Below are 26,266 nucleotides of genomic sequence, written 5' to 3' on the forward strand. Positions count from 1 at the left end.
CTGTCTGTATTTTTGGTCTGATAAAAAGCAGGAAGTGGAAGAATCTGACAAGCCTGATTCGGCTGGACTAAATGGATTTTGTTTCTTCAGTACTTTTGGTGTCAAAATCCAGGCAAAAGACATTAATAGGATAAAGACAAAAACCAACTGATCACCTCAATTGATGCTAAAAAAAGCACTCAAAACCCAGCACCCTCTCGTGATTAAAAAAACCAAAAACAAAAAAACACTTAACAAAATAGCATAGCAGGGAACTTTTCAATGTGTTAAAGGACAGCTACAAAAAGCCTACAGCTAAATCATACTTGATGGTGAAAAATGGGCTGCTTTTTCTTAAGATCAGGAGCCAGACAAGGATGTCCATACGTACCACTTCCAGTCACCATTGTATTGGAGGTCCTAGCCAGGGCAACAAGGCAAGACAAAGACATAAAAGACATCAGATTGGAAAGAAAAAAAGTAAAACTGCTCTTATTAGCATAGGACAAGATCTTGTATACAGAAAATCCTAAGGAACACACACACATAGTATTAGAACTAATAGATAAGTTCAGCAAGATTGCACTATGCAAAATCAATGTACAAATATCATTTGTGTTTCTGTACAGTAACAAGTTGAAAATGAAGTTAAGCAAACAATTTTATTTATAATGGTGTCAATAAGAATAACTTACTTAGAAATAAACTTAACAAAAGAAGTGCAAGATTTATAACAGAAAAACACAAAATAGCATAGAAAGAAATTAAAATATACTGAAATAAATGGAAAGACAGCCTTTGTTCATGGATTGGAAAACTTAATATTGTTAAGATAGCAATATTCTCCAAATTGATGTACAGGTTCAATGCAATCCCTATCAAACTCCCAGAAGGATTTTATTTTTTGGAAAAGTTGGCAAGCTAATCCTAAAATTTATATTTTATGATGCAAATGCCAGGGGCCCAGAAGAACCAAAACAATTTTTTTTAAAGAGGAACAAAGTTGGAGGACTCCCACTTCACAATTTCAAAACTTATTATAAAATGACAATAATGAAGACAGTGTGGTACTGGCATAAGGATAAACATACAGATCAATGGAATAGGATTGAGTCCAGGAATAAATCTTTAAGTTTATGATCAGTTGGTTTTTGACAAGGCTGCCAAGACAATTCAGTGGGGGAAGAGTAGAATTTTAACAAATGGTTCCAGGAGAGTTGGGTAGCCACAGGAGAATGAATTTAGACTGCTACTTTACAACATATGTGAAAATTCAAAATGAAACATAGACCCAGATATACAAGTAAAGGCTAAAGCCATAAAACTCTTAGATGAAAATACAGGAATAAATCTTCATGACCTTGGGTCAGGCAATGGTTTCTTAGATGTGATACAAAAGCACAAGCAACAACAGAAAAATAAATAAATAAACTGGACCACATCAACATTTTTAAAAAAATTGTTTTTCAACAGGTATCATCAAGAAAGTGAAGACAACCCACATAATGGGAGAAAAATTTTTGCAAATCATATATCTAATAAAGGATTTATATCCAGAAAATATATAAAGAATGCTTACAAATTAATAATAAAAGACAAATAATTTTGAAATGGACTAAGGACTTGAATAGACATTCTTCCAAAGAAGATATATAATAAGCACATAAAAAGATGCTTGACATCATTAGCTTTTAAGAAAGTACGAATCAAAACCACAGTAAGATACCACTTCACTCCCACTGGGATGGCAGCAATCGAAAAGAAAGACAATAACAAGTGTAGCAAGGAAGTGAAGAAAATGGAATACACATTCGTTGATGGTGGGAATGTAAAACAGTGCATATATATTTGAAAAAGTTTGACAGTTCCTCAAACTGTTGAAGTTATCATATGACCCAGCGATCCTACTCCTAGGTATTTACCCTAGAGAACTGAAAACAAATGTACACACACATACACACACACAAACTTGTACATAAATATTAAGAGCAGTATTATTCACAAAAATCAAAAAGTGGAAACAATCCAAATGCCCACCAACTGATGAATGGATACACAAAATATACAATGGAATATTATATTGCAATGAAAGGGAATGAAAGATTAACACATGCTACAACATGAATGAACCTTGAAAACATCATGCTTTTTGAAAGAAACCAATTTTAAAAGTCTTCATATTATATGATTCCATTTATGTGAAATTTCCAGAATAGCCTAAACCATAGAAGTAGAAAATAGATTAAGAGTGGTTGTCAGGACCTGGGGGAAAGAGGATGTGGGAAGTTACTGCTAATGTGTATAGATTTTCTTTTGGGGGTGATGAAATGTCCTAAAATTATACAGTGATGATAATTTCACAACTCTGTGCATATACTAAAATCCAGTGAATTGTACACTTTAAAATGGTGAATTTCATTATATGTAAATTATGTCTTAACAAAGCTGTTATCAAAAAATTCAGACACATGTGGGGATTAGGATTATGGTTTCTTCACTGCCTTTTATAAGGTGCCACTGTAACAAATCATAAAGATGAGAGTATACATATAGCAACTTGTTTTCTTAAAAATTTTCTCCATATTTTTCTTCTTTGCTTTGTTAATGGAACCTAGAAATGATTTTGTGTTGTTGACATGAACCGTTTTATTGCTTCATCATTTGTGTAGAAATGGAAAGTGGAATGGATGGTCATCTTAAAGAGAAATATTCGATTTTAGGGAGATATTTTTATTGTTGGCTGCTACCTTTTGAAATAATTCACATGCATGATCCTCTTGTATATTAAAAAATGACCAATGTAATGAAGTTTTGGGGTCCTAATTAGAATTTCAAATCTATAGGGATCTTCAGTGGAGCTGAAAATGTCTTTCTCGTGAAATCTTAGAACCAGAGTTGTTTAGTGGAAAACAAATATTTTTTTTGTTCTTATAGAAAATCTCACCAAAAGTTCTTTTTAAAGCCACATCCATTTTCCAAGGTCTAGGAACCTTTTATAAAAATGGCATGTTGTCAGTATTTGTTAAATCTACTGGTAATATTTCTGGTCAGCATATGTATTGTCTACTTAATTACTATTACAGTCAAGGAAATTGTGGTCATGGTCTATATCCAGTTTTCTACCTAGTAAAAATAAAAGCTATTTTAACATTCCTCTTGGGGTATTGATTTAGAAGGAAAGGTTGGGCTTCATGTTTAAACTCCTTAGCATGCTTGCCTGGTGGTCTCTGACCTTCCATGGTATTTTCACATGCACAATTCCATGCCTTCTACAAAGACAGGCATGCTGAGAGAAGTTCCTTTACATGCTTTTGCCAAAAGCCAGTTGCCAAGGAATGTGTTTATAGCTTAAAATCCAAGGGCTGGGGACTGGCAGGTCAATAGAAAAAATAGATTTTTTGTCTTCCTTCTCACCTCCTACCTTTGCTGCTTGCAGGAAGATCTGTCTGCACTGCAAGTGCCCTCAGGAGGAGCACATGGTGACAGTGATGCCCCTGGAGATGGAGAAGACTGTCAGCAAACTCATGTTTGACTTCCAGAGGAACTCGACTTCGGATGATGACTCAGGCTGCGCCTTGGAGGAGTATGCCTGGGTCCCGCCTGGGCTGAAGCCTGAACAGGTATCATTCTTGATGAGGGCAGTTGTGGCTTGGCTTTTACCTTTGCCTTACCCATCCTGCTTTGCTCTGGCTCATAAGTAGGAATTGACTTGACTTAATTCAAAGAAGTGGTTGGGACTCCATGGGTTGAAGATGTCTGTGGTTGTAATAGGAAATGAGGAAGAGGAGTGAAACTGAGCCTTGTGTGAGCATACTTATTTATTCTGTACTGCCATGAACAGTTAAGAGAAGATAGTCCAGAAATTTCTCAGAAATGTTGGCTTTGAAACATTAGATAGTGAAACTTCATTTTTAGAGAGGGAAGGGAGTCCTACTTTGGCCATGAATCCTCATGTTAAGATTTTTTATAAAGCAGAGTGCGGAAATGTAGATTTGTCTGTTCTCCCCAGTGATATATATGTGCTGTGTTTAAATATTACACTTGGCCTTGCTTTACAAAGAAAGACATTGGCATTTCCTGAAATATTTTGGCACTACCTACAGGCTGTAAATATTATTGGCTTGATGAGATGAACTTGGTTTCTTTCTGTTTCACTGCATTTTTCTCAATGATATACAACCTCTACTTTGTATTTCTCAGTACTTGGAATTTTCTCTCCTACCAGCTTCAATGTTGGCTGAGAAGCCCCTGCTGTTGGCTGGACATTTTCATGATCTTCTCTGTGCATCTTTTAGACAGGTTTACCAGAATTTTAAGTGTTTAACCACAATTCCCTTCCTCTGACACACAAAGTTTCTTGCTTTGGAGATATTTATGTCTGACAGAATGTTTTGAAATTAAAAAAAAAAAAAACCCTGGAATTTTAATGTAGGAACTTTAGATGTGATCATATTTTTGGATAAATTTCTTTATGATTAAGGAAGACCCAAGAATTCACCAATAACTTAAGGATGGGACCCTGATAATATCTCTTTGATTGACCATTTCTCAGTTTCTTCTTCCAACACTGAGGTTGCAAATTGGCTGATGAAATCAAGTACAAAGGCAGGATTTCTTTAGTCAGCAAAGTATTGTTTAAAATTTTGAATGAGTTTCTAATGCTTAACAATTAGGATTTCTTGTTTAAAAGTTTATACTTATGTTTGGAAACTTTGAGGATCTGAAATCTAATTTCTGCCAGGATTGGTGTTCTGGCTATTGAGTCAAGAGCTGGCCATTCTTTCTAGACAGAGTTTGATCTCTCCAAGTCACCCTAATCTCCATCCAGCCCACTTTGTCCCTTTGTGTTATCTTCTTAAATCCTACAGATACTTCAGTTCTGTGGTCTCTAGTCTTATTCTTGCCATGGATAAAATATCTCAGAATAGAAATATTCACAGGAAATAATCTCCATGAGAATTCTCTTTGTAGGCTGAAGTTATATATTTTCTTCTGTTTCAGTAAGGATGGTATTATTAAGAGTACATTTAAGAGGAATGAAAGTATTTGAGTTTCTCTAGAAACTCAAATGAGGTGGTGGGTGACTGAGTATCTTTGTTTGACATCACCATCCTGCCCCCGGTACTTGAGCAATGAGTTTTCACACCTAAATACATCTGTGAGTTTGTTTCATTTTCTTGCTAACCTCATTTCCAGCAGCTTCTAAGAGACCCATCTTTCTTTTGTTCACTTTGCTTCCTAATAAATTGGACTGTGAAATTTCAAAGTTAAGTTATTTTCAGTTCCCTGCTTAGGTAGATTCTTTTCTAAGATGATTGAACATCAGTCTATAATGTTGAGATTCAGAGAAAATTTTCTATTGAGCCAAGAGAACAGACAATTGCAGAAACTAGTTCTTGGTAAAATTGACCAGTTCACAAAGTGTGTGCTAATGGTATTTTGGAAACCACTTTGACTCATCTGAGATGAACATCTTTGGGAAAGTATAAAACAATATTTTTTGATTTGTTGTGAAAGAAAATGACTAATGGTATTAAACAAGTGGTTTGAAATTATGGCAGATAAAAGACTATTCCTATCTCTTATAATTCTATTGTTTTTTGCATAGTTTCCTTTATTCCCTACATTTACTCAAACCTCTATGACACATGATTAGGGAAATTGTTCTTCAGAGAGAGGTTCTCTCTTCAAATTATTTTAACAGCTCTGTATTTGACCAATAAAATATGAGACTATATTAAAGATATTTGAAGCAATCATGTCGCATGAAAGAAATGGGCTTCAAATTTTTTAATTATGAGATCTTTTGAAGTTTCTTATGGAACTGTTTATAGGTTTGAAGATTTTAAAAACCTTGTACAGTGTGTTCTCAGATTAGAAAAGTTTGAGTCATAAATGCCTTTCACTAATAAAAATTCTGATGTTTAATATCATGTTAGTTGTCTCTAGTTTCAGAAAGAAACATTTCCTATCAAGAAATTACAGTGAAATGTAATGTTAAAATGCTTTGTGCCAGAGTCAAAATACTAAAGACTGGTTAGGGTTGAGAGTAAAATGCTTTCATTTTTGTTAGAAACCTTTCATTTTAGTCCCTGATTGTGGAGTTGGTTAATATACCTTCTGGTGATATTCTTTATTATTCTGTTTCTCTGAGAAATGCTTTCAATTAAATATAATGCAAATGAAAGTCACTTCCCATTTTGGGATGTCTTCTTGAATATGGGCATTTAATTTTAGAAAAAATCTATTAGCTATAAAACCCAATTTTCTTAAAATAATGTGAAAAGTAATAAATGTAACAGATGATGCCAGAAAGCACAGCCATCTATCTTGTGATTTTTAATGACTGGCCTGAAAATTCATCAGGGAGGTTGCTCAGATACTTTGCCTTTGCTTACTCCAAATAAGGTGTCTAGTGTCACTCAGAGGGCCCTGCAGTAGCAGAACAGAGGATTGGAGTCTCCCTGGTTGACCATATGAAGTCATCTATAAGCCTCCAATTTCTTTTCAAACTCAAACAATTAATGATGTGCCCTGTCTCCTAGAGATACCATGGTTTTAAGTTTATAGTACATTCTTTAGGAAAGACTTGGAAAATATTCAACAAGCTTATAAGAAAAGCAAATGGTGAGCAGCGTTTCTCAATCTCAGCACTATTGACATTTTCAACTGGGTAATGCTTTGTTGTTGAGGCTTCTTGTACATTGCAAGATGATTAGCAGCATCATTGGCTCTACCAAATAGATGCCAGTAACATACATTGCCTCTCCCCGTGTTGGGATAACCCAACATGTCTCCAGACATTGCCCAATGTCCTGGGGGATGGACTGAGTACCACTGGGTGAAATTGATATTAAAACCTAGAGTATCCATCAGCAAAAGTCTGGCCCAATCGAGACAAAAAAAGATGGCTCAGCTCATCAAACATTTATTGACCATCTTCCATGTTCTAGCTTCAGCATAATAGCTGCTGCCCTGTAAGGAGGTCAGGTATTTGGCAGAGTGAAAAAGTGGTGACCCCAGGCCGCTTGAGCAGAAGCCAGTGTGCCCTTGGAGGCAGATCATGCTATCCTAGCTAAGAATTGGAGAGGCATGAGTAGGCAGTGGGTGGGTCACTTTTTGTTCTCCAAAACAGAATTGCTTTTTCCTTTTATGAAGGGAAGAATTCCTCATTAAAAAAAGAAACATCTAAGAAAGCAGATAAAAATCCTCATAGTTTCAGCAACCAAAGAAAATTGTTTCTCAAATTTTTGGCATGTATATGGGAGTACAATTCTGTTTTACTTTGGACAAAAATGTGATGATACTATCCACTTATTGTGATGTGTTTCACTTTATGTATTATGAAGATGTTTCTCTATCAGTATATTTAGGTCCAGATTGTCCTTTGGAATGGTGTATGGTTGGTTCTCCATTGGTAGTTTCTAAGCTGGAGTGGTACCACCCACCACTAGGAGGCATTTGGAAATGGATGTTTGGAAGGAGGTAGTTATTGTCAGTATGACTGGAGGGCTCCACTACTATTTTAATGGGTATGAGCTTGGGATGCTAAAGGTCCTGAAAAGTATACCAGATGAACCTGCACAAAGGAAAATTGACCCCTCCCAAATACTGAGACTACCACCATTGAGCAACTCTGAGCCAAAGGTTTATTTTTGAACATGTGCATTTTAGGCTGCTTTCCTCGATATTAAATAAGGTGACAGCAGCCAGCCTTCCTGTGTAATCGCCTGTTCCTCTCCTGAAGAACAATTCCTATAGGTTGAGCAGTCACATGTACAGCTCTTTACGGTTTTAGATTCATTGTGCCAAACTGCCTTCCAGAAAGATGGTAACTGCTGCATCCCCTGGGTAGATGGCTTTCATTGGGTACATATGGGTGTGGTTTTTCTATTAGTTCTTCTATTCACAGTCCCACAAAAGTCTAAAGAGGCCATCAGATTGTTTCTCTTGAGTGAATGTCTTTTCGATCGATGTTCTGGTTACCCCAAATATCTGAGAAGGATTCTCAAATATAAATGTCCCCAAATCCTTGGTCTTTACACATTAGTAATTTAACATTGACCTTAACTGTGTGTTTGCACATAATGATGATTAGGTTATTTGTCCAACACTCTCAAGTTTTACTTCCAACTATCCCAGGAAGGGTGAATAGTAGATACCAAGAGCAATTGTCCAATTTTTGGCATTCAAGGTATTCTTCCAAATGTGGCAAAATGAACCATCTAGTTCTACCTAGAGATGGGATGAATTAGTTGGTTTTAAGCCCTGTCAAAGCCTAAAATATCTTTATTGGGGGTATATGAAATTCTTTATGTGGATTTTAATTTTGTGACTACAGCTCATCCATCAGATATCAGATTAAATGTCTGTCTTCAAGGCACTTCTCTGACCACCCCCAGACTCCCAATACATGCTATGGCAGTCCCTGAAACTTTTATTATTAGCATTCATGAAACTTGTAATTAGATACTTATTGGTGTAATCCTTTCTTTAATATTTCACTCTCCCACTTTGTTTTAAGGTCCAGGAGGGCAGGGATCTTGTCTGCTTTGTTTTTAGGAAGCCCCCAACACCTAGCACAGGGCCTGACACATGGCAGCCACCCAGCAAATATTTCTGAAGAGAGAGGCAGATGACAGGGGTCCTCTGAAGAGCCAAAAGTGTTCAGGATTGCATCATACAGGAAAGATAAAAAACTTCTAACTTTTTCTCCATAAAGAATGAGTTAGTATCAATTATTTCTGCCCCATATGCTTCTCTTAAAAGTTTGTGTTCTAAGGAGATTCCCCTGACCAGCCTAACAACTTCAGAGATGTCCGAGATTGCAAAGGGGCAGGAGATGGGTAGCATCTTGTGAAGGACTATGCTCCAGCACCAACTGACTACAGCAATCTCAGCTCCAGGACTTGGGGTTTGGAGCAAGGTTGGAGAGCTGAGGGTCTGGCAAAAGCCCTTGTGTTTCCACACCAGGGGGATCATTTGTGTCACCATCCCAACCCCATGACAAGAGCCTGGCTTCTGGAGTCAGGCAAATATGACTGTTTCTTCAACCCTCTCTGACTTCAGGAAAGTTGCTCAACTTCCAAGAGCCTCAGCTGACTCTTGGTAATGATGATAACCATAAAGGAAATTACTAGGCTAACTTCAAACACTTTTGTGCCCACCAGCATTTTAACTTTGCATGCATTGTTTAAATGTCATAGCAGCCTTATTTGGTAATTATTATTCCTGTCTCTGATTTAGAGGTGAGTATAGCAAGACCCAGAGAAGTTAAATAACTTTCCCAAGATCACACAATTAATGAGCAGCAGAGACAGATTTAATCTTAGGCAACCTGACCTGGGAGCTGATACTCTTAGATCTGTAGACCACAGGGCTAATCAGGCCCCGAATGAGGGAGTGTATAGTATAAATATCCTAGTGTAGGGTCTGCATGCAGAGCTGCTCAATAAGATGGTGTTTCCTTACCTCCCTTCTTGTGAAGCTGCAGTAAGTGACACTGATTACTGTTGATTTGAGGGCAGAAAGAGAGGGAGAATGAACTTTTGGCTGTCCAAGACAGAGGAAGGTTATGTGGGGATAGAGGAGAGGGATTAATCCCAGATTTAATGGAGATCCTAGACTCCTTCTCAGCCTTCTCAAAGACTTTTAATAAAATAATTTTGAATTTCACCTGTATGGACCTTCCTATTCCCCAAGATCTTGGTTGTGGGGCTGTTGTAAAGGTACAACTTCATTCAAATTAAGTTCTGGCTCTGCGGAGCCAGAGCAACTTGGATGGGGACCCAGAGAGAGGCACCTGACTCTGACTTCTTTGATGCCCCAAGTAGCCTTCAGGGCTAGCTGCTGAAGAAGTGAGCTTTGCGAAATTCCAGTCAAGATGGAGGCCTAGACAGACACGCTGGGACTCCCTCCACAACTAAGAAGGAATACAACTACCTCAAAACTAGAGACAGCCAGAAATTCCAGAAAGTAGATCTGCATGGAAGTCCAACAAACAAAGATATAAAGAAGAATTACTTATCCAAACAAGTAGGAAGGGCAGAGCCAGGGAAGATAAGATGGGGTGTGGTGGCAGCAGCAGCAGGCTGGCGGAAAGCAGTTACATGTTTTAAAAAGTCGGGAGGGACACCTGGGGAATGTTCCCAGCTCCCAACCAGACCCCACAGCTCATGGTCCCAGCACCATGGAAAATCAAGCCTCATTGCTTCTGACTGTGCAAACCAGTGGGGGTTGGGGCAGAGGAAGAAATTGCCAGTCTCTCAGCAGGGTCCACCTGTTTAAAGGGCCCCCATGGTCCTAAAATGTTCGCAGACCCACCCACTCTGGGAACGATGGCCAGGGCAACAGCTAGGGAGATGCCAGTTCCATATGGAAGTGGGAGAAGTGCCTGGAACAGGGGCCAGTGCTGAGCAAGCGGCATTGTTCCCTCTCAGACCCCTTCCCCCCACACAGCGCCACAATGTGGTAAAATGGGTCACCCTGTACTAATGAATACCTAAGACTCCACCCCTTACAACATAACAGGAGCAACCACTCTACATAAGACACAGAGGCAAACATAGGAGCCTGTCAAGATGAGTAGACAGAGAAGTATGGCCCAAAAGAGGGAATGGATCAAGGTTCCAGTGGGAGAACTAAGTGACAAAGGGATAGCCAACCTAACAGACGCAGAATTCAAAACACTGGTGATAAAGATGCTCACAGTCTTGACAGATATGCTTGATTATAGCAAACACATAAGGGAAGAAGTGAAGGCTATGCTAAGTGAAACAAAGAAAAATCCACACAAAACCAGTGGTGAAGGGAAGGAAACCAAGGTTCAAATCAATGATTTGGAACATAAGGAAGAAAGAATAGTCGAGCAGTACAGAATGAGGAAACAAGAATTGAAAAAAAAAATGAGGAGAGGCTTAGGGACCTCTGGGAAAACTTTAAACATGCCAACATCCGAATTATAGTGGTGCCAGAAGAAGAGAAAAAGCAAGAAATTGAAAGCTTATGTGAAAAAATAATGAAGGAAAACTTCCCTAATTTGGTGAAGAAAATTGACATACAAGTCCAGGAAGCAGAGAGTCCCAAGCAAGCTAGACCCAAAGAGGACCACACCAAGACACATCATAACTAAAATGCCAAAGTTGAAAGATAAAAAGAGAATCTTAAAAGCAGCAAGAGAAAAGCAGAGCGTTACCTACAAAGGGGTGCCTATAAGACTATCAGCTGATTTCTCAAAAGACACTTCGCAGACAAGAAGGAACTGGCAAGTATTCAAGGTGATGAAAAGCAAGGACGTACAACCAAGATTACTCTATCCAGCAAAGCTATTATTTAGAATGGAAGGGCAGATGAAGTGCTTCCCAGACAAGGTAAAGCTAAAAAGAGTTCATTATCACCAAGTCATTATTATATGAAATGTCAAAGGTACTTATTTAAGAAAAAGATCAAAACTATGAACACGAAAATGACAACAAACTCACAACTATCAACAACTGAATCTAAAAAATAAAAACAAAATCCAACTAAGCAAACCAGGATAGGAACAGAATCATAAGTATGGGGATCATTTGGAGGGTTATCAGCTGAGAGGGGGAAGGGGGAGAAATTGGGAAATGGTGCAGGGATTAAGAAGCATAGTTGGTTGATACAAAATAGACAGGGGGAAGTTAAGTATAATATAGGAAAATGTGAAGCCAAGGAACTTACATGCATGACCCATGGACATGAACTAAGGGGGGTGGGATTGCTGGAGGAAAGCAGGGTACTGGGCAGAGGGGAGCAAAGGGGAAAATAAATTGGGACTACTGTAACAACATAATCAATAAAATATACTTAAAAAAAAAAAAAAAAGTGAGCTCTGCTAGCCACCTTGTTCAGTGCCTGAGATCTCTTGCTGCATCACAGGCCTGCAAGGAGTGAGTCACTTAGAATGCAGAGAGCCATCCCACGAAGAAGAATATGTTACAAACCTCCCTTTGGGTGAATAGGTCATCAGGACTGCCCCTTGCACTGGCTCTTAGGATGCCACTCACAGCCTCTCTTGTGCTGTCTCAGTGTCTCTAATGCGTGGGTTGATGGTTTCTTGGCAGCCTTCCAGTGGATTTTAGTCCACCTGATGAGAATGTAAAGAATGAACCAGAGACTATACTGAAGAATTCTATGAAAAAGGAGTAGCAATTAGGCTTTTTTCATTTATTCATTCACTTATTCAACCAATATCTAATGTGTACCTACTAAGTGTCAGGCACTGTTCTAGGCACTTGGGATAAAACAACAAAGAAACTAATTGAGATTTCTGATACATTATAGTTGTAAGGTTGAGGGGGGCGGTGTTGGAGACATGTAAATTAGAAAACAACTGATGAAGATAATTCAAGATTATGATTTTAAAAAGAAAAATGATAGTGATATAAACTTCCAGTGAATGCTTACAGGTGCCAGGTGTTATCCTAGTTGCTTTACAAGTTGTGTCTCATTTAATCTAGTCTATGGAGAAAATACAGCAGTTTCCGTGATAATGGATATGGGAAATGGTGTTGGAGGGATTGCTAGTTTAGACTGACTGGTCAGGAATGACCTCTCTGGGGACGTGATATTGAGCTTCTGCTGAATGACATGAAGAGGCCTGTAATGCAGAGATCTGACTCATTAAGAAATTATTCACTTGCATGAAGGTTAGAAGTAAAACAAAATCACTACCAAGTTTGTATCTGCAAAGAATTGGGAGAGAATGTTATTGGACAGCCAGAGGAAAAGGAAGCCCATGCAATGTCCAGGCCCCACCAAGGCATCGTGGACCTGAGAGCTAGGGAGTCCCAAGGCCATGCTTGTCCTGCAAAGTCAGAGGAGCCCCATCATCCACCACCTTGATGTTGCAGGTGGAAATAAGGCAACAGAGAGTGCTGTTTAGAGACTAAAGAGGTAACAAGGAGTCCATATGCCCAGTGCATAGCAGGTAGTCCATATATGTTTGTGTCTGCCCCTTTTGTCACATGTAAAATGTGAGCCTGTTGGAAGGAGACATACATCGTTTTGTTCCCTGCTATTGCTCAGTGCCTAAAATACTCTGATTACTTGTTACTCATTCATAAGCAAAAATTACACAAATAAACAATGGCATTTAATCCTTGTACAAAATCCCTCACTTTTCCAATGAATATCTTGCAGCTCAGGGAGGATCAGGACCTTGACCAGAATGCCGCAGCTGGTAAGAGGCAGGACTCACACCAGCCATCTGCTTTATCTGATGCCCACTAAGGCTCTTCCTCCCCAACCTGCCTCTTCATGAAAATCCACCCAGGATATCAGATCTAAGGAAGCCAACTTGGCATGTGTCACGAGAGGGAGGAGCGTGCATCACACAGGGCTCTTTCTTTCTCAGGGAAAGGAAGTTTCTCCTAATCTCAGGTTGACCCTGGTGACTAAGGGCTTCCTCTTTTCCACCTCCAGTTTCTCCATCACTGCAGGAAGCAGCATGGCCCTGCCTTCAAAGGCTTCTTTTCCCATCAACAATCTCTGTTTATCTCTGACTCTTCTCACTCCCTCATCCTGGCTAGAAGCCCACTTGGTGACAACTGCATTTCCTCTACTTCCTCCCTCGGTCCTCACATTCCTAGTACAGTTTCATGTACCTGGGCATTCAACAATGATATTTATTCCTTCATCAAGTATTTGTGGAGTGCCAGCTAAGTGCCAGGCACTGGGGGACAGCTGTGACTTGTGGAGATGACATTCTGGGGAAGGTTACACTCAGATCAACGAATGGACAAACAGAACACTTTCAGAGAGAGATGTGTGCTGGGAATGCAGTAAAAATGGGTGGTAGAATAAAACCAGGGTTAGCAACTTTTTTGGTAAAGATAATAAATATTTTAGGCTTTCTGGGACATATAGACTCTTGTTGCAAATATCTAACTGTGATGATGTAGTGTGAAAGCATAGATAATACATAAATGAATGAGCATGGCCATGTGACAATAAAACTTTACTTACAGAAATAGGCAATAAGCCTGATTTGATCCACAGGCTGTAGTTTGCTGGTCCCTGATTTAGAGAATCTACTTTAAAAGGAAAAAGCATCTCTGGAGGGGTGATACTGGAGCTGAGTTGTTACATGGAATGATGGTTAAATTTCACAGATTTAGTCATCCCAGTCCAGTGGTTTTCAGAGTACATTAACACCAGCAGCACAAGTATCATGTGGGAATTTGTTAAAAATAAAAGTTCTCAGGCCCTAGCCCAGACCTTCTGAACCTGAACTCTGGAAGCTGGCCCAGTAATCTGTTTCAGCAGGGCCTTCAGGTATTGTGCAGCATGCCCACGTGGAGAACTGCTGTCAGGCAATGGAAAAACCATGGTGTCGGAAACTGATGGGGCCAAATCTTATCTCTTCCACTTGCTAGCTCTGAAACCTTGGCTGCCCTGTACAGCAAAGAGGCTTATTATGCTCATGTCTAAAGAGGCTGTAAGAATAAGTGCATTACTCTCTGTAAGGAGCCTAGGAGATGCTGACATATAGTAGGTCCTCATCAAATGCTAACTACCATCATCACCACTGTCGTCATTCGGTCTTCAAGACACTGAAGCAGGTTTGCCATGGGACGTAACAAATGATGAGCTACCCCATACCATTCCCAGCATCTTGGTCCTGACTGGCTTCCCTTGAATGTGGCCTGAATTCAAGGGTGCTTATTAAAAAGAGAATTCAAAATGTTTTTAAAATCCTTTCACTGGGCCTGCTTCCTTGGCTCTCTCTTGTCTGTGAACCCAGAAGATGTTCTGAGACCATGAGTCTCATAGCTGTGACTCACAACTGGGCTGGGGCTATAGTGCCAGGCACCCAGCTTTACCATTCACTTTCAGACAGTTGACAATTTGCTCTTTTTATGTGAGGCTATTTATACCCAGAAGGACAGAAGCTGACAGATGTGGGGGAAGGGAGAGAATGACAAAGTAGTTCATTTCTCTAGGCCTGCTCGGTGGTCTAATTCATAGGGAGGAAACACATAATCTAATAGCCCCTCTAAAAACTGCACAAAAACCTTCATTAAATGCACCAGCCACTTGCAGTGTTGTCTTCATTTCATTACACCATCCATTCATGCTGAGCCCCAAATGGAATGACATGGCTGCAGTGAGGCTCGTGCTTCTCCACCTGGATTGGATGAAATTTCCTCTATGCTACATCTCCTGTGTTAGCCTTCACTGTCACTCATCCCAGTATTTTCAGTGCAGTGTCAGAGATGAGTGGTGAAGGGAGGTAAGAAGGAGATAGGAGGCCTCCAGACAATCTCCTGAACAGTTCTCGGGCAACCAGTCACATGAACGATGCTGTGTTTATCTTGGCTCCAGAAATGCGCTGAATCCTTGGATGGCAATGGGAAATATGCCTGTGTGCACAGCATTCAATAAAACTGACTGTTAATGAATTTGTTTTCAACGGAGTTGTCAGAGATGGGATGAGAAGCTGGTTTCAGGTTGAGGGACTCTGCCAGATGAAGTCAGCAGCAGCATGGCCAGATTCCACCAGCAGGGTCTTGTCAAGGTTCGCATGCAGAGCATGAGGCCCAGAGAAGCCAAGGCTCGTTTGCAAGCGCAGGAAGGGAGACCTGCCATTGCAGTTCCCAGCTTTCAAAACAGGTGGCTTCAGCCTTTCCAGGAAATGTTTTCTGGGATCCTTGAGATTGAGAGTGGGCCTCTGGACTTGGACTTCCTGCATGAGTTCACAGCTGCACACCTTTCTGCTGACTGAGCTGCTGTTGCTGGGAGCTGGTATGAGAGTTGATTTACTATCGACATGATCTCCTCTGCCTTGTGACTCAGATATCTTGAGTAGTTTCATGAGATGGTTGGATGAATCTACCATCAAGTCAACTAATAATTAACTTCCTCCATCTATCTGTCCATCAGTTCATTCATTCACTTGTACATTAAGCCATTTATTCACTCCACAGTTTTTTATTAAGTATCCATATGTGCAAGCCCTTATCCTTAAGTATGATTGTTTTCCATGTTCATTGTAAAACTGGAGCTTCCCAAACCCTGTCTTTACATTGTGGTTTGTATGTCATGGAGTACTTACAGGCAAATATAGAAAGTCTCTCTTTGTGGAAGACCCTCACAGACTTCAAGCTTTGTGCTGGCCTCCCATAGCTTCTGAGCTCATTTATTCAAGAGTCGAGCTTTGACACTAACTAGCTCTCTGTTCAAATTGGCTAAGTTAATCCACCCCCATGAGCGTTCCTTTCATCATTTGAAAAATGAGAATGTTATTACTTAACTACAGTGTGGTTGTAAGGATTAAATAAAACAATACCTTAAGCATGGAGCTTTAAAAATGGCAGCTTTTAGCTTTCTTTTAAATAGCAAGAAACAACCCAAACATCCATCAGTAGACAAATGGATAAACAAATTGTGTTATATCCATATAGTAGAATACTATTTTATAAAAGAATTAACTCTTGCTATTTGTATAACAACATGAATGAATCTTAAAATCATTATTCTGAATGAAATAAACCAGACAGAAAACAGTATGTACCGTACAATTCTATTTATATGAAACTCCAGAAAATTTAAACTAATTTGTAGTGACAGAAAGCAGATCAGTGGTTACTTGGGTTGGGGAGGGGGAGAGTGGGAGGAAGGAGTTTCAAAAGGGTAGAGGAAACTTTTAAAGGTATTTTCACTATCTTGATTATGCTGATGGTTTTGTGACTACTGTGTATGTATATGTTAAAACATCAAATTGTATACTTTGAATATCTGTGGTTTATTATAATTCACATACCTCAGTAAAATGATTGAATGAATGAAATTTCTTTTTAGCAAACAGAAAGGTAGGTGTCCTGTCTCATTGCAATGCTGGAGCCTCCCTAAAGTTGCATGGTTGTCTCTGAGCCTTTGGCCAAGAAGCACTGTTAGAAAGAATTGCTCAGTACTAATTGTGCATAATAAAAAGGAGATTCGGGACAGAAACTCATCAACATCCAGATGAATGGCACTAAAAAAACCATTTCCATAAACAGTCTTCTTTCATCATCGCTGTTAATTTCCCTAGGATGTCCCTAACATGTAGTTGGCACTCAATAAATAGTGATGGTAGTTGTTACTGCTATGGCAATTAGAAAGACTGATTAAAACTCAATGATCAGATCTTGCAAAAGGAAGCTAATTATCCAAGCAATTTCTGAACCTGCATTTTTTGAACCAAAAAGATAAATTCAAAAGTTCTCAGCTTGGGAAGGGATCAGGGCTGCCACATATAGTCATACAGTTTGTGCATTGCAGAAACATGCCTGGCTCTGGGGCTGGTTCGATGCTGATATTCACCTGGGTTCTGATGCCTCACAAAAGGAGGAGTACATTTTGTTTAACATAAGACACTTTAGACGAGCTTACCTGGTTGTGATGCTGGACTCTTTCTTCCAAGATTGGAAATTTTCTAATTTGTAGTTGGGAGGTTATCTTTTTCTAATTTCCACAAAGGTAACAAAAAGTCTAGCAACTACCAGGAAAAAAAAAACTGTAAGCATTAGTTAGCCTAGCTAAATGATGACTTTCCATTCTTACTTCCCTGCAATCCTGGGGTTCTGGAAAACCTTCTTTCTAACTCTTGACAAAAGGTGTTGGGGGAAAAAGGTGAGTCTCCATCCTCACTGGCATTGAGTGATTGGTGTGAGGAGGAAGGCAGGTTATGATTTCCCCAGTTTCTGTGGTCCAAATTCTGAATACTGGGTCCTTCTTTGTTCTTTCCTTCCTCCTCCATTATTTTACAGATCATTACAAGCATCATAGCTCTTGATAGAGGCAGGCAGGGAAAGGAGCTGAAATGCAAACCAACTGTTTTTGTCAACCACTTGGCAACTGTGCTCATGTTGTTTGAAGGAGAGGGTCAAGTCAAATCTCTGTGGATAAATCTGAGGTTGTATTTATTGTGCATGATTGTGAAGCATCCATCCTCTCCTGGACCCCATTGCTTTGTACATAATCAAGAATTCATCTGGATGGTGAATATGACATGAGAAACAGCTCTCCTGAAATATGGTCATGGGTAGTCTTTCTGAAGCATAGTGATTAAAAGCCATGGCTGATTTATCAGACACACCAGGGACTAGATCCACCTCTACCACTCCCTGACTATATTTATGATTGGAGGAAGTTATTTTACCTGGGTAAAGTCATTTTTCTCTTCTATAACATGAAGATAGTAATGTAATGGTTCTTGACCTATAGGGCACTAATACAGTACCTGACATGTCAAGACACATTAGATATAATTACTGATTGGAAAGCTAGTTGGTGGAAAAGCCAATTGAAAAGGTCCATCTAGGAAAATGAAACTGAGCTCTAAGTCTGAAGCTCTTGTTTAAAGATTTGGAGGGAAGGAAATAAAAACTGTAGAAATAAGACTAGAAATGATTGTGTTGGATATTTAAGAAAACAGTCTCAGAGAAAGTTTATGACTTGAATATTGTCACATAGAGCTAGAATTTAGGAAGCAGAATTCATTTACTTCATTTCTATTCCCCTTATAATATCTGAGGAAAATACCCAAAGAACAGGTCAGGAGAATACACAGAAAAGGAGGCTTTCAAGTCCAAGAAGAGTTATGAATCAGAGAGGTTTAGTTTTAGACAGTTTTGTATTTAAGTGGTCTTGACTAAGTTTCTTAGCACCTTCTAGTTTCTGTTCCCCATTTGGAAAATAAGATATGAAATATTTTCTTCCCAATATAAAGAATAAATAAGGTAATGTTAATGAACAATAATTATTATTGATATACTCTATAGCCTTCATAATTTTTGTCTTTTTGATTTTTTCATACCTGAGAGAGGCATCTTAAAGTCTCTGATTATGTTTAAAAAATTTTTCTTTTCTTTTTTTCTATCAATGCAATTATTTTTATTTTTTAATTATTCATTTGTTACACTGTAGTCCAAAAGAGTTAAGCTATCTATTGTATGCAGATTAATGCCCCACCACCCTTGAGATGTCCACATCCTATCTTCAAGATCTATGAATATGTTGTGTTACAGGACAAAGAGGAATTAGGCTGCAGGTGAAATTAAGACAAGGTAATAAATTTGTGTGTGTGTATTTTTTAAGTCACCAGGTTTGTGCTAGTTACATGAGTAATAGGAAATTAATACAGTAACTTAGAGAAATTTAAGAAATATACCTAGATCTTAAAATTTGGAAATATTTAGTAAATATAACATAGAGGAAAATAAAAGCAAAACATTAATATACTGCCAGGAATAGGTTAACACAGCAATGGTAATCAGATGTTCTAGAAGGAAATGTGTTCAGCTACAAAATTAAAATGCCTATGTAGAAAAAGCAAAATGATAATTCAGGTCATGAATGTATGTTATGAAATTTTCATAGATAAGTGTTTTCTCTTTAGTGGAATGCCAATTTCTTTAGATGCTTTATACAACATGCATTCCATGATCAAAGTTCCATTCTAACTCTGCTTGAAACATTGCTGATAGGAAATGTTTTCAATATATTCTACCAGGCTTCCAAAAGTTATCAGAAACTTGTCATTAACATTTCTTAACTCATAGAACTAGTGTTATATTATTAACTGTATTTTAGGTGATGTGATAGAGGTAATTAGTGATACAGTTACTCAGAAGAAAGAAAGATTATTTCCTGTAGCCATCAGGGAAGTCTTTGTCCCATAAAACATGACATGTGCCGGGGCCTGGCGACAGTAGGGGCAGGAATGGAGCAGACAGGATGGCATTTTATTTTATTTATTAATTAATTTATTTTTAAGAATATTTTATTGATTATGTTGTTATAGTAGTTCCAGTTTATTCCCCTTTGCTCCCCTCTGCTCAGTACCCCACTTTCCTTCAGCAATCCCACTCACCTTAGTTCATGTTGATGGGTTGTGCATATAAGTTTTTTGCTTCACCTTTTCCTATATTATTCTTAACATCCTTCTGTCTATTTTGTACCTACTTATTATGCTTCTTAGTCCCTGCACCATTTCCCCATTTCTCCCTCTCCCCCCTCCTAGCTGATAACCCTCCAAATGATCCCCATACCTATGATTCTGTTCCTATTCTGGTTTGCTTAGTTGGATTTTGTTTTTATTTTTCAGATTCAGTTGTTGATGATTGTGAGTTTGTTGTCATTTTAGTGTCCATAGTTTTTTTTCTTCTTTTTCTTAAATAAGTCCCTTTGACATTTTATATAATAATGGCGTGGTGATGATGAACTCCTTTAAAAGCTTCTCCTTGTCTGGGAAGCACTTTATCTGCCCTTCCTTTCTAAGTGATAGCCTTGCTGGATAGAGTAAGCTTGGTTGCAGATTACCTTTCATCACACTGAATACTGCTTGCCAGTCCCTTCCTGCCTACAAAGTGTCCTCTGAGAAATCAGCTGATAGTCCTATAGGCAGCCCCCTGTAAGCAACTCTCTGCCTCTCTTTTGCTGCCTCCAGGACTCTGTATTCATCTTTCACCTTTGGCATCTCAGTCATGATGCATCCTGGTGTGGTCCTCTTTGGGTCCAGCTCAACTGGGACCCTCTGTGCTTCTGGAATCTGTATACCCATCTCCTTCGCAAAATTTGGAAAGTTTACCTCATTTTTTAAAATTCTTGCTTCCTCATTCTGCACTGGTTGACTGTTTTTTTTATTTTTTTTTTTCTGCCTTATGTTCTAAATCATCGATTTAACCCTAGTTACCTTCCCTTCGCCATTGGTTTGTGTAGATTTTTCTTCTTTTCACTCAGCATAGCCTTCATTTCTTCTCTTATGCATTTACCATACTCAAGCGTATCTGTCAAGCCTGTGAGCATCTTTATCACCAGTGTTTTAAATTATGAATCTGTTAGGTTGTCTATCTCTCCTCATCTGTGAGGTTGGCTATCTCCTTGTCGCTTAGTTCTCCCACTTATAGATTTTTTCTTATATCTCTGTTTTTGCTTTATATACTTTGAGGCTTTATTTTTGTATGTCTTCAAGTTTATGATTACACTATATTTTTGAAAGAGTTTTCCTTCCATTATTTTTAACATCCCTTCCTACATTTTTTTTTAGCATTTAACTTAACATGAAAATCTTTTTTATGGTTCTTAAAAGGTTTTTGAACAGTTGCATTACTAATATTTTCCAGGAATATAAATAGTGAACTAGTGGCTATTACAAAGTAGTCAACAAATTATATTACTAATAATTTTGAAACAACCAAGGATCTATGAACCAACTATAATAACATCCCCCCTTTTTTTATCGCTATTAATTGTATTTACTTAAATTCTGATTTGTATAATATTAACATTGCACACTAGCCTCCTTTTTTTTGGTCATTGCAAGATTATACTTTTCCATTTCTTCATTTCAGCCTTTTCTTATAGATTTATTTTAAGTAATCCAAACTGATAATCTATCTTTTAAGTAATGTGTATATTTACTTTTATTATAACTTAGATAATTATTACTACAACTTCTTTGTTTTCTGTTTGCCATCTTTGCTCCTCTGCGTTTTCCTATTTTCATGCCTACTATTTTTTAGTGAAGCTTCCCCAGTTTCCTTTACTTGTTGAAAAGCTATAGAACACATTTCTATTGTTGTAGTATGTACCACCCAGTTCTTAGCATCCAGCCACACTGGGTCCCTTGCCCCTCTTCAAATACCCCAAGTTTCCTCCAGCCTCAGGGACTCCACACTGCTATACTTAATGCCTTCCTTGCACACTTTATCCATTTTAAACAAATATCCAGTTATTTGGTGTTTCTGTCTTCCTTCTAAATATGGCAGGGATCTGATGTGATGTACCTTTTAGTGCAATTTCTTAGATTATTTACACAAAAGATTTTTCCTCCTATCTTGAATAACCTGCATCTCAGTATAATTCTGAACCACTTTACCTGACTTTGAATCCACATTTGCTCTGACCTAAGTAAATATAACTTTGCATAATTTCCTTTTAAAACAAAATCCTATCAGTACTAATAATTTCAGTATCATTTCATGTCTTTGCTTCACGTCTTTGCTTCCTTCCATTAACATAGATAAGAACTGATTCTGAAATGCCCCATTTTTATAGCTCTATTTCCTAAAAATGTACATGTAAAATTAGAATTTCTTCCCCCCTTTTCTTCTATTTCCTGCATATTTCCAAAAGAGGTTTGGACAGAGTAACTAAAACAGGGTAAGGAATGCTCTGGGCAATAATGGAAAAGGAGGTCATTATCACAGAAGACCAGGACTGAAGACTGCTACTAAACTGGGCATGTCACTGGCTAAGCATGTACTAATACCTACTGATTTTTGGATGAGACTGTGACAGCGTGTGGATAAGCATTGTCTTAAACTAGATGTCAGAAATGTCAGGATGCTGCACAGTACCTGCCCAGACCTGCCTATTTGGGTCTGAGCCCAGTTGATATTGAGTTTTCTTCTCTTGGCAATTGTTAACTAATACTTTTGGTCGCTTCTCAGGCCACTTCAAAAGTCATCAGATGACTCTGTCATGAGCTAGGAAGAGGTGCTACATAATGGGAATTCTATGATCTGTAAAATGTTGAGTTAATGCCCGGAGGCTGAAATTGCAGGAGAAATCATGTACCCCATTGTCAGGGGTGATTTACCACCCAGGTCTTCTCAGTGGAAACATACTCTGAACACTAGTTCTCAGGTTCTCTCATTTGTCACAGAGTCTATGGGCTGGGGCCAGAGTTTCCCCTGTACTCTCTAATTGTCTTAGGGAAAACAGAAGGAAAGTTTCTTATAAAAGGACTTAAATGTAAATGTAGGTATATTGTCTGACTCATTTTCCTTCCATTGATTTTCACCATAATTTCAGAGAAGTGTTACCACAGAAGAACATTTGACCCCAACATGGAATAAAAATTACTCTCAACTAGTCAAATTCATAGAGACAGAAAGAGAATGGTGGTTGCCTGGGTGGAGGCAGGGGGAGGACAGGGAGTTAGTGTTTGATGGGTATGGAGTTTTACTTTGGGAAGATGAAAATGTTCTTGAGAAGGATGGTGATGATGGTTGCCCAACAATGTACTCAATACCATTTACAAATGGTTAAAGTAAAGAACTTATATGATTCAACACCAAGAAGACAGACAACCTAATTAAAAAATGGGCAAAGGACCTGAACAATCACTTCTCCAGAGAGGACATACAGAGGGTCCATAGGCATATGAAAAAATGCTCAACATCACTAGACATCAGAAAGATGCAAATAAAAACCACAATGGGATACCACCTCACACCAGTCAGAATGACCATCATTAACAAATCAACAAACAACAAGTGCTGGGGAGGATGCGGAGAAATGGGAACCCTGGTGCATTGCTGGTGGGAATGCAGACTGGTGCAGCCACTATGGAAAACAGTATGGAGTTTCCTCAAAAAACTTAAAGTGGAACTTCCTTTTGACCCAGCAATTCCATTGCTAGGATTATGCCCGAAGAATCTTGAAACACCAATTCAAAAGAATCTATACACCCCTATGTTCATAGCAGTTCTATTTACAATAGCCAAGTGCTGGAAACAGCCTAAGTGCCCATCTGTGGATGAGTGGATCAAAAAACTGTGGTACATTTACACAGTGGAATACTCTGCAGCAGAAAGAGAGAAGGAACTCCTACCATTTGCAAAAACATGGATGGAAATAGAGAGAATTATACTTAGCAAAATACACTAGGCAATGGAAAACAAATACCATATGATATCACCTAATACAGAAAACTAATGAACAACACAAACAAAAGAGCAAAATTGAACCAAAGGCATGAAAACAGGGAGCAGACTAACAGTTACCAGGGGAGAGGGGGGAGAAAGAGAAGAGGGGTAAGTAAGGGAAGGGTCTAGTCAAGGAACTAGTATATATGACCCATGGACATGGACAACGGGGTGGGGATTGACTGTGGGAGAAGGAGTGGGCTGGTCGGGGGAGAGCAATGGGGGGAAAAGTGGGACAACTGTAATAGAAAATAAATAAATCAAAAAATAAAATAGATGATTAAAGTGGTAAATTTTATGTTATGTATATTTTATCACAAAATAAGTAAATACCTGAAACAGAATTAAATAAAATAATATTTAAAAATATAGTCTCAGGAATTGAAGCAGTCACTTCACAGACCACATGGTCTTTCTTGGGGGTGAACCTGAGCACATTAGCTTCTCTTAAATAGACATCAAAGAAAAAGAATTTGTCAAGCCTGAGTCAGCTCACATCGCCCTTGCTATGTAATGTATGCACAGAGCATTCAAAGCACACATGCTTCCATATAAGGTGGTTGATTTCCATCTTTGTTGGAATTCCAACTGGTCTATGTGGCTTTCATGATTAATAGCCACTCTAGCCTGTTTATTATTCAAGGTTTTAACAGGAATCAGAAACTTCAAGAATAAACTGTGACTGCACTGGTCATTGATTTATCAAATGCTCTGGGCAAAGGTAATCCTGTGACTGGTTTTGGAGACAGTGGAATGAAGTGGGAAGAGCATGAGCTTTGAGAGCAGACTTAAACTTAAGTCCTGGCTCAGCCTCTTACTCCTGAGCAGGTCAAACACATTGTAATCTAGTCGATCATCGTTTTTTATGTATCAAATATCAGAAAATTCACCTGTCAAAATTTGTAACTCCCAAAATCAATATCCACAGCACTTTCACAGTCATTCCCAGATATGTACAAAGGGGCAAACATTTTGAATGGGCCCACATGTGTGTTTCCAGCAGAAGTAAACAAAGCAATATTCTACTTTTGTTTCACCCCTCATACAATAAGCAAGTGTGCTTTTCATCATCTATTTAGTACCATGGTTTTGCATTTGCAGTTTTTGTTGGGGAATTTCATCTTTAAAATGGCCCCCAGACTTCAGATCAAGATGGAGGCATAGGTAGACATGCTTTGCCTCCTCATGCAACCATAGAAAGGATTATAACCAGATCTCAGAAACAACATCATCATAAGACTGAACTGTATGGAAGTCCAACAACCAAGGATTTAAAGAAGCCACATTCATTCAGACAGGTAGGAGGGACAGAGTCAAGGAGACGGGCAGAGAGGTGGTGCAGTGGGGAGAGGAGGTCGTGATGGTGCCAGAATGGACAGTCCCACATTCCTGTGTAGTAGATAACAATTGAGAGGGATACCTTGGGGGCAAGCAATCCCAGCCCTAGGCCAGACTGCATAGCCCAGGGTTCCAGCACCAGGAATATAAACCTCCATTACCTCTGGCTGTAAAAACTAGTGGGGGTTGGGGTGGCAGAAGAAACTGCTGGACTTTTGCCACTTAAAGTGCACACATGGATTTAGAACATATAAAGATACACAAACACCATGGCAGCAGCTGGAAGTGCACACCAATTGTGTACAGCAGGTGGGTGAGGTGAATGGAAATAGGGTGAATGCTGAGTAGGCCTCCAGAAGCCAGGCAGCAGCATTGTTCCCCCACATTTCCCCCACACAGAGACACAAAGCAGTGAGGCAGGTTGCCCCACCCTGGCAATGACCTAAGGCACCACCCCACAAAATTTATAGGTGTCTTTTCTAAATAGGCCATTATACCAAGACAGGGTGTAAAATCAGCTCTACCTAATACATAGAAACAAAAACAGGGAGGCTACCAAATTGAGGAGGTAAAGAAATATGGTCCCAATAAAAGAACAGAACAAAACCCCAGAAAAAGAACTAAATGAAACAGAGATAACCAACCTATCAGATGCAGAGTTCAAAACATTGGTAATCAGGATGCTCAGAGAACTCATTGAATAAAGCCACAAAAAAAGGAAGAAATGAAGGATACACAGTGAAATAAGAAGATACAGGGAACCAACAGTGAGAGAAGGAAGCTGGGATTCAAATCAACAATTTGGAACAAAAGGAAGAAATAAACAATCAACCAGAACAGAAAGAAGAGACAAGAATTCAATAAAACAAGGAGAGTTTAAGAAAACTCTGGGACATCTCCAAAAGTGCCAACATCCTAATCATAGGGATGCCAGACGGAGGAGAGGAAGAGCAAGAAATTGAAAACTTATTTGAAAGAATAATGAAACAAGACTTTTATAATTTGGCAACGGAAATAGACATAGAACTCCAGGACGCACAGAAAGTCCCAAATAAGTTGGACTCAAAGAGGACCACATGAAGACACATCATAATTAAAAGTCCAAAGGTTGCCCTGGCTGGTGTGGCTCAGTGAATTGAGTGCTGGCCTGCAAACTGAAAGGTCACCAGTTCAATTCCCAGTCAGGGCACATGCCTGGGTTGAGGTCCAGGTCCCCTGCTCGGGGC

The 26,266-nt window shown here is 38.9% G+C and overlaps 1 protein-coding gene across 1 annotated transcript in view; it reads left to right on the plus strand.

The window, feature by feature from the left end:
- The first annotated feature begins 3,422 nt into the window (after positions 1-3,422).
- Positions 3,423-26,266, plus strand: part of PRICKLE2 (prickle planar cell polarity protein 2) — a 97,564-nt gene continuing 74,720 nt past the window's right edge. Inside the window, exon 1 of the mRNA XM_090283885.1 lies at positions 3,423-3,599. Coding sequence (XP_090140011.1) covers positions 3,456-3,599 — 144 coding nt within the window. The 5' untranslated portion in view covers positions 3,423-3,455. The remainder of the gene's footprint in view (positions 3,600-26,266) is intronic.

Source organism: Furipterus horrens, unplaced genomic scaffold (assembly GCF_987537825.1).
Source record: "Furipterus horrens unplaced genomic scaffold, mFurHor1.1.pri manual_scaffold_7, whole genome shotgun sequence".
Classification (NCBI taxonomy): Eukaryota; Metazoa; Chordata; class Mammalia; order Chiroptera; family Furipteridae; genus Furipterus; species Furipterus horrens.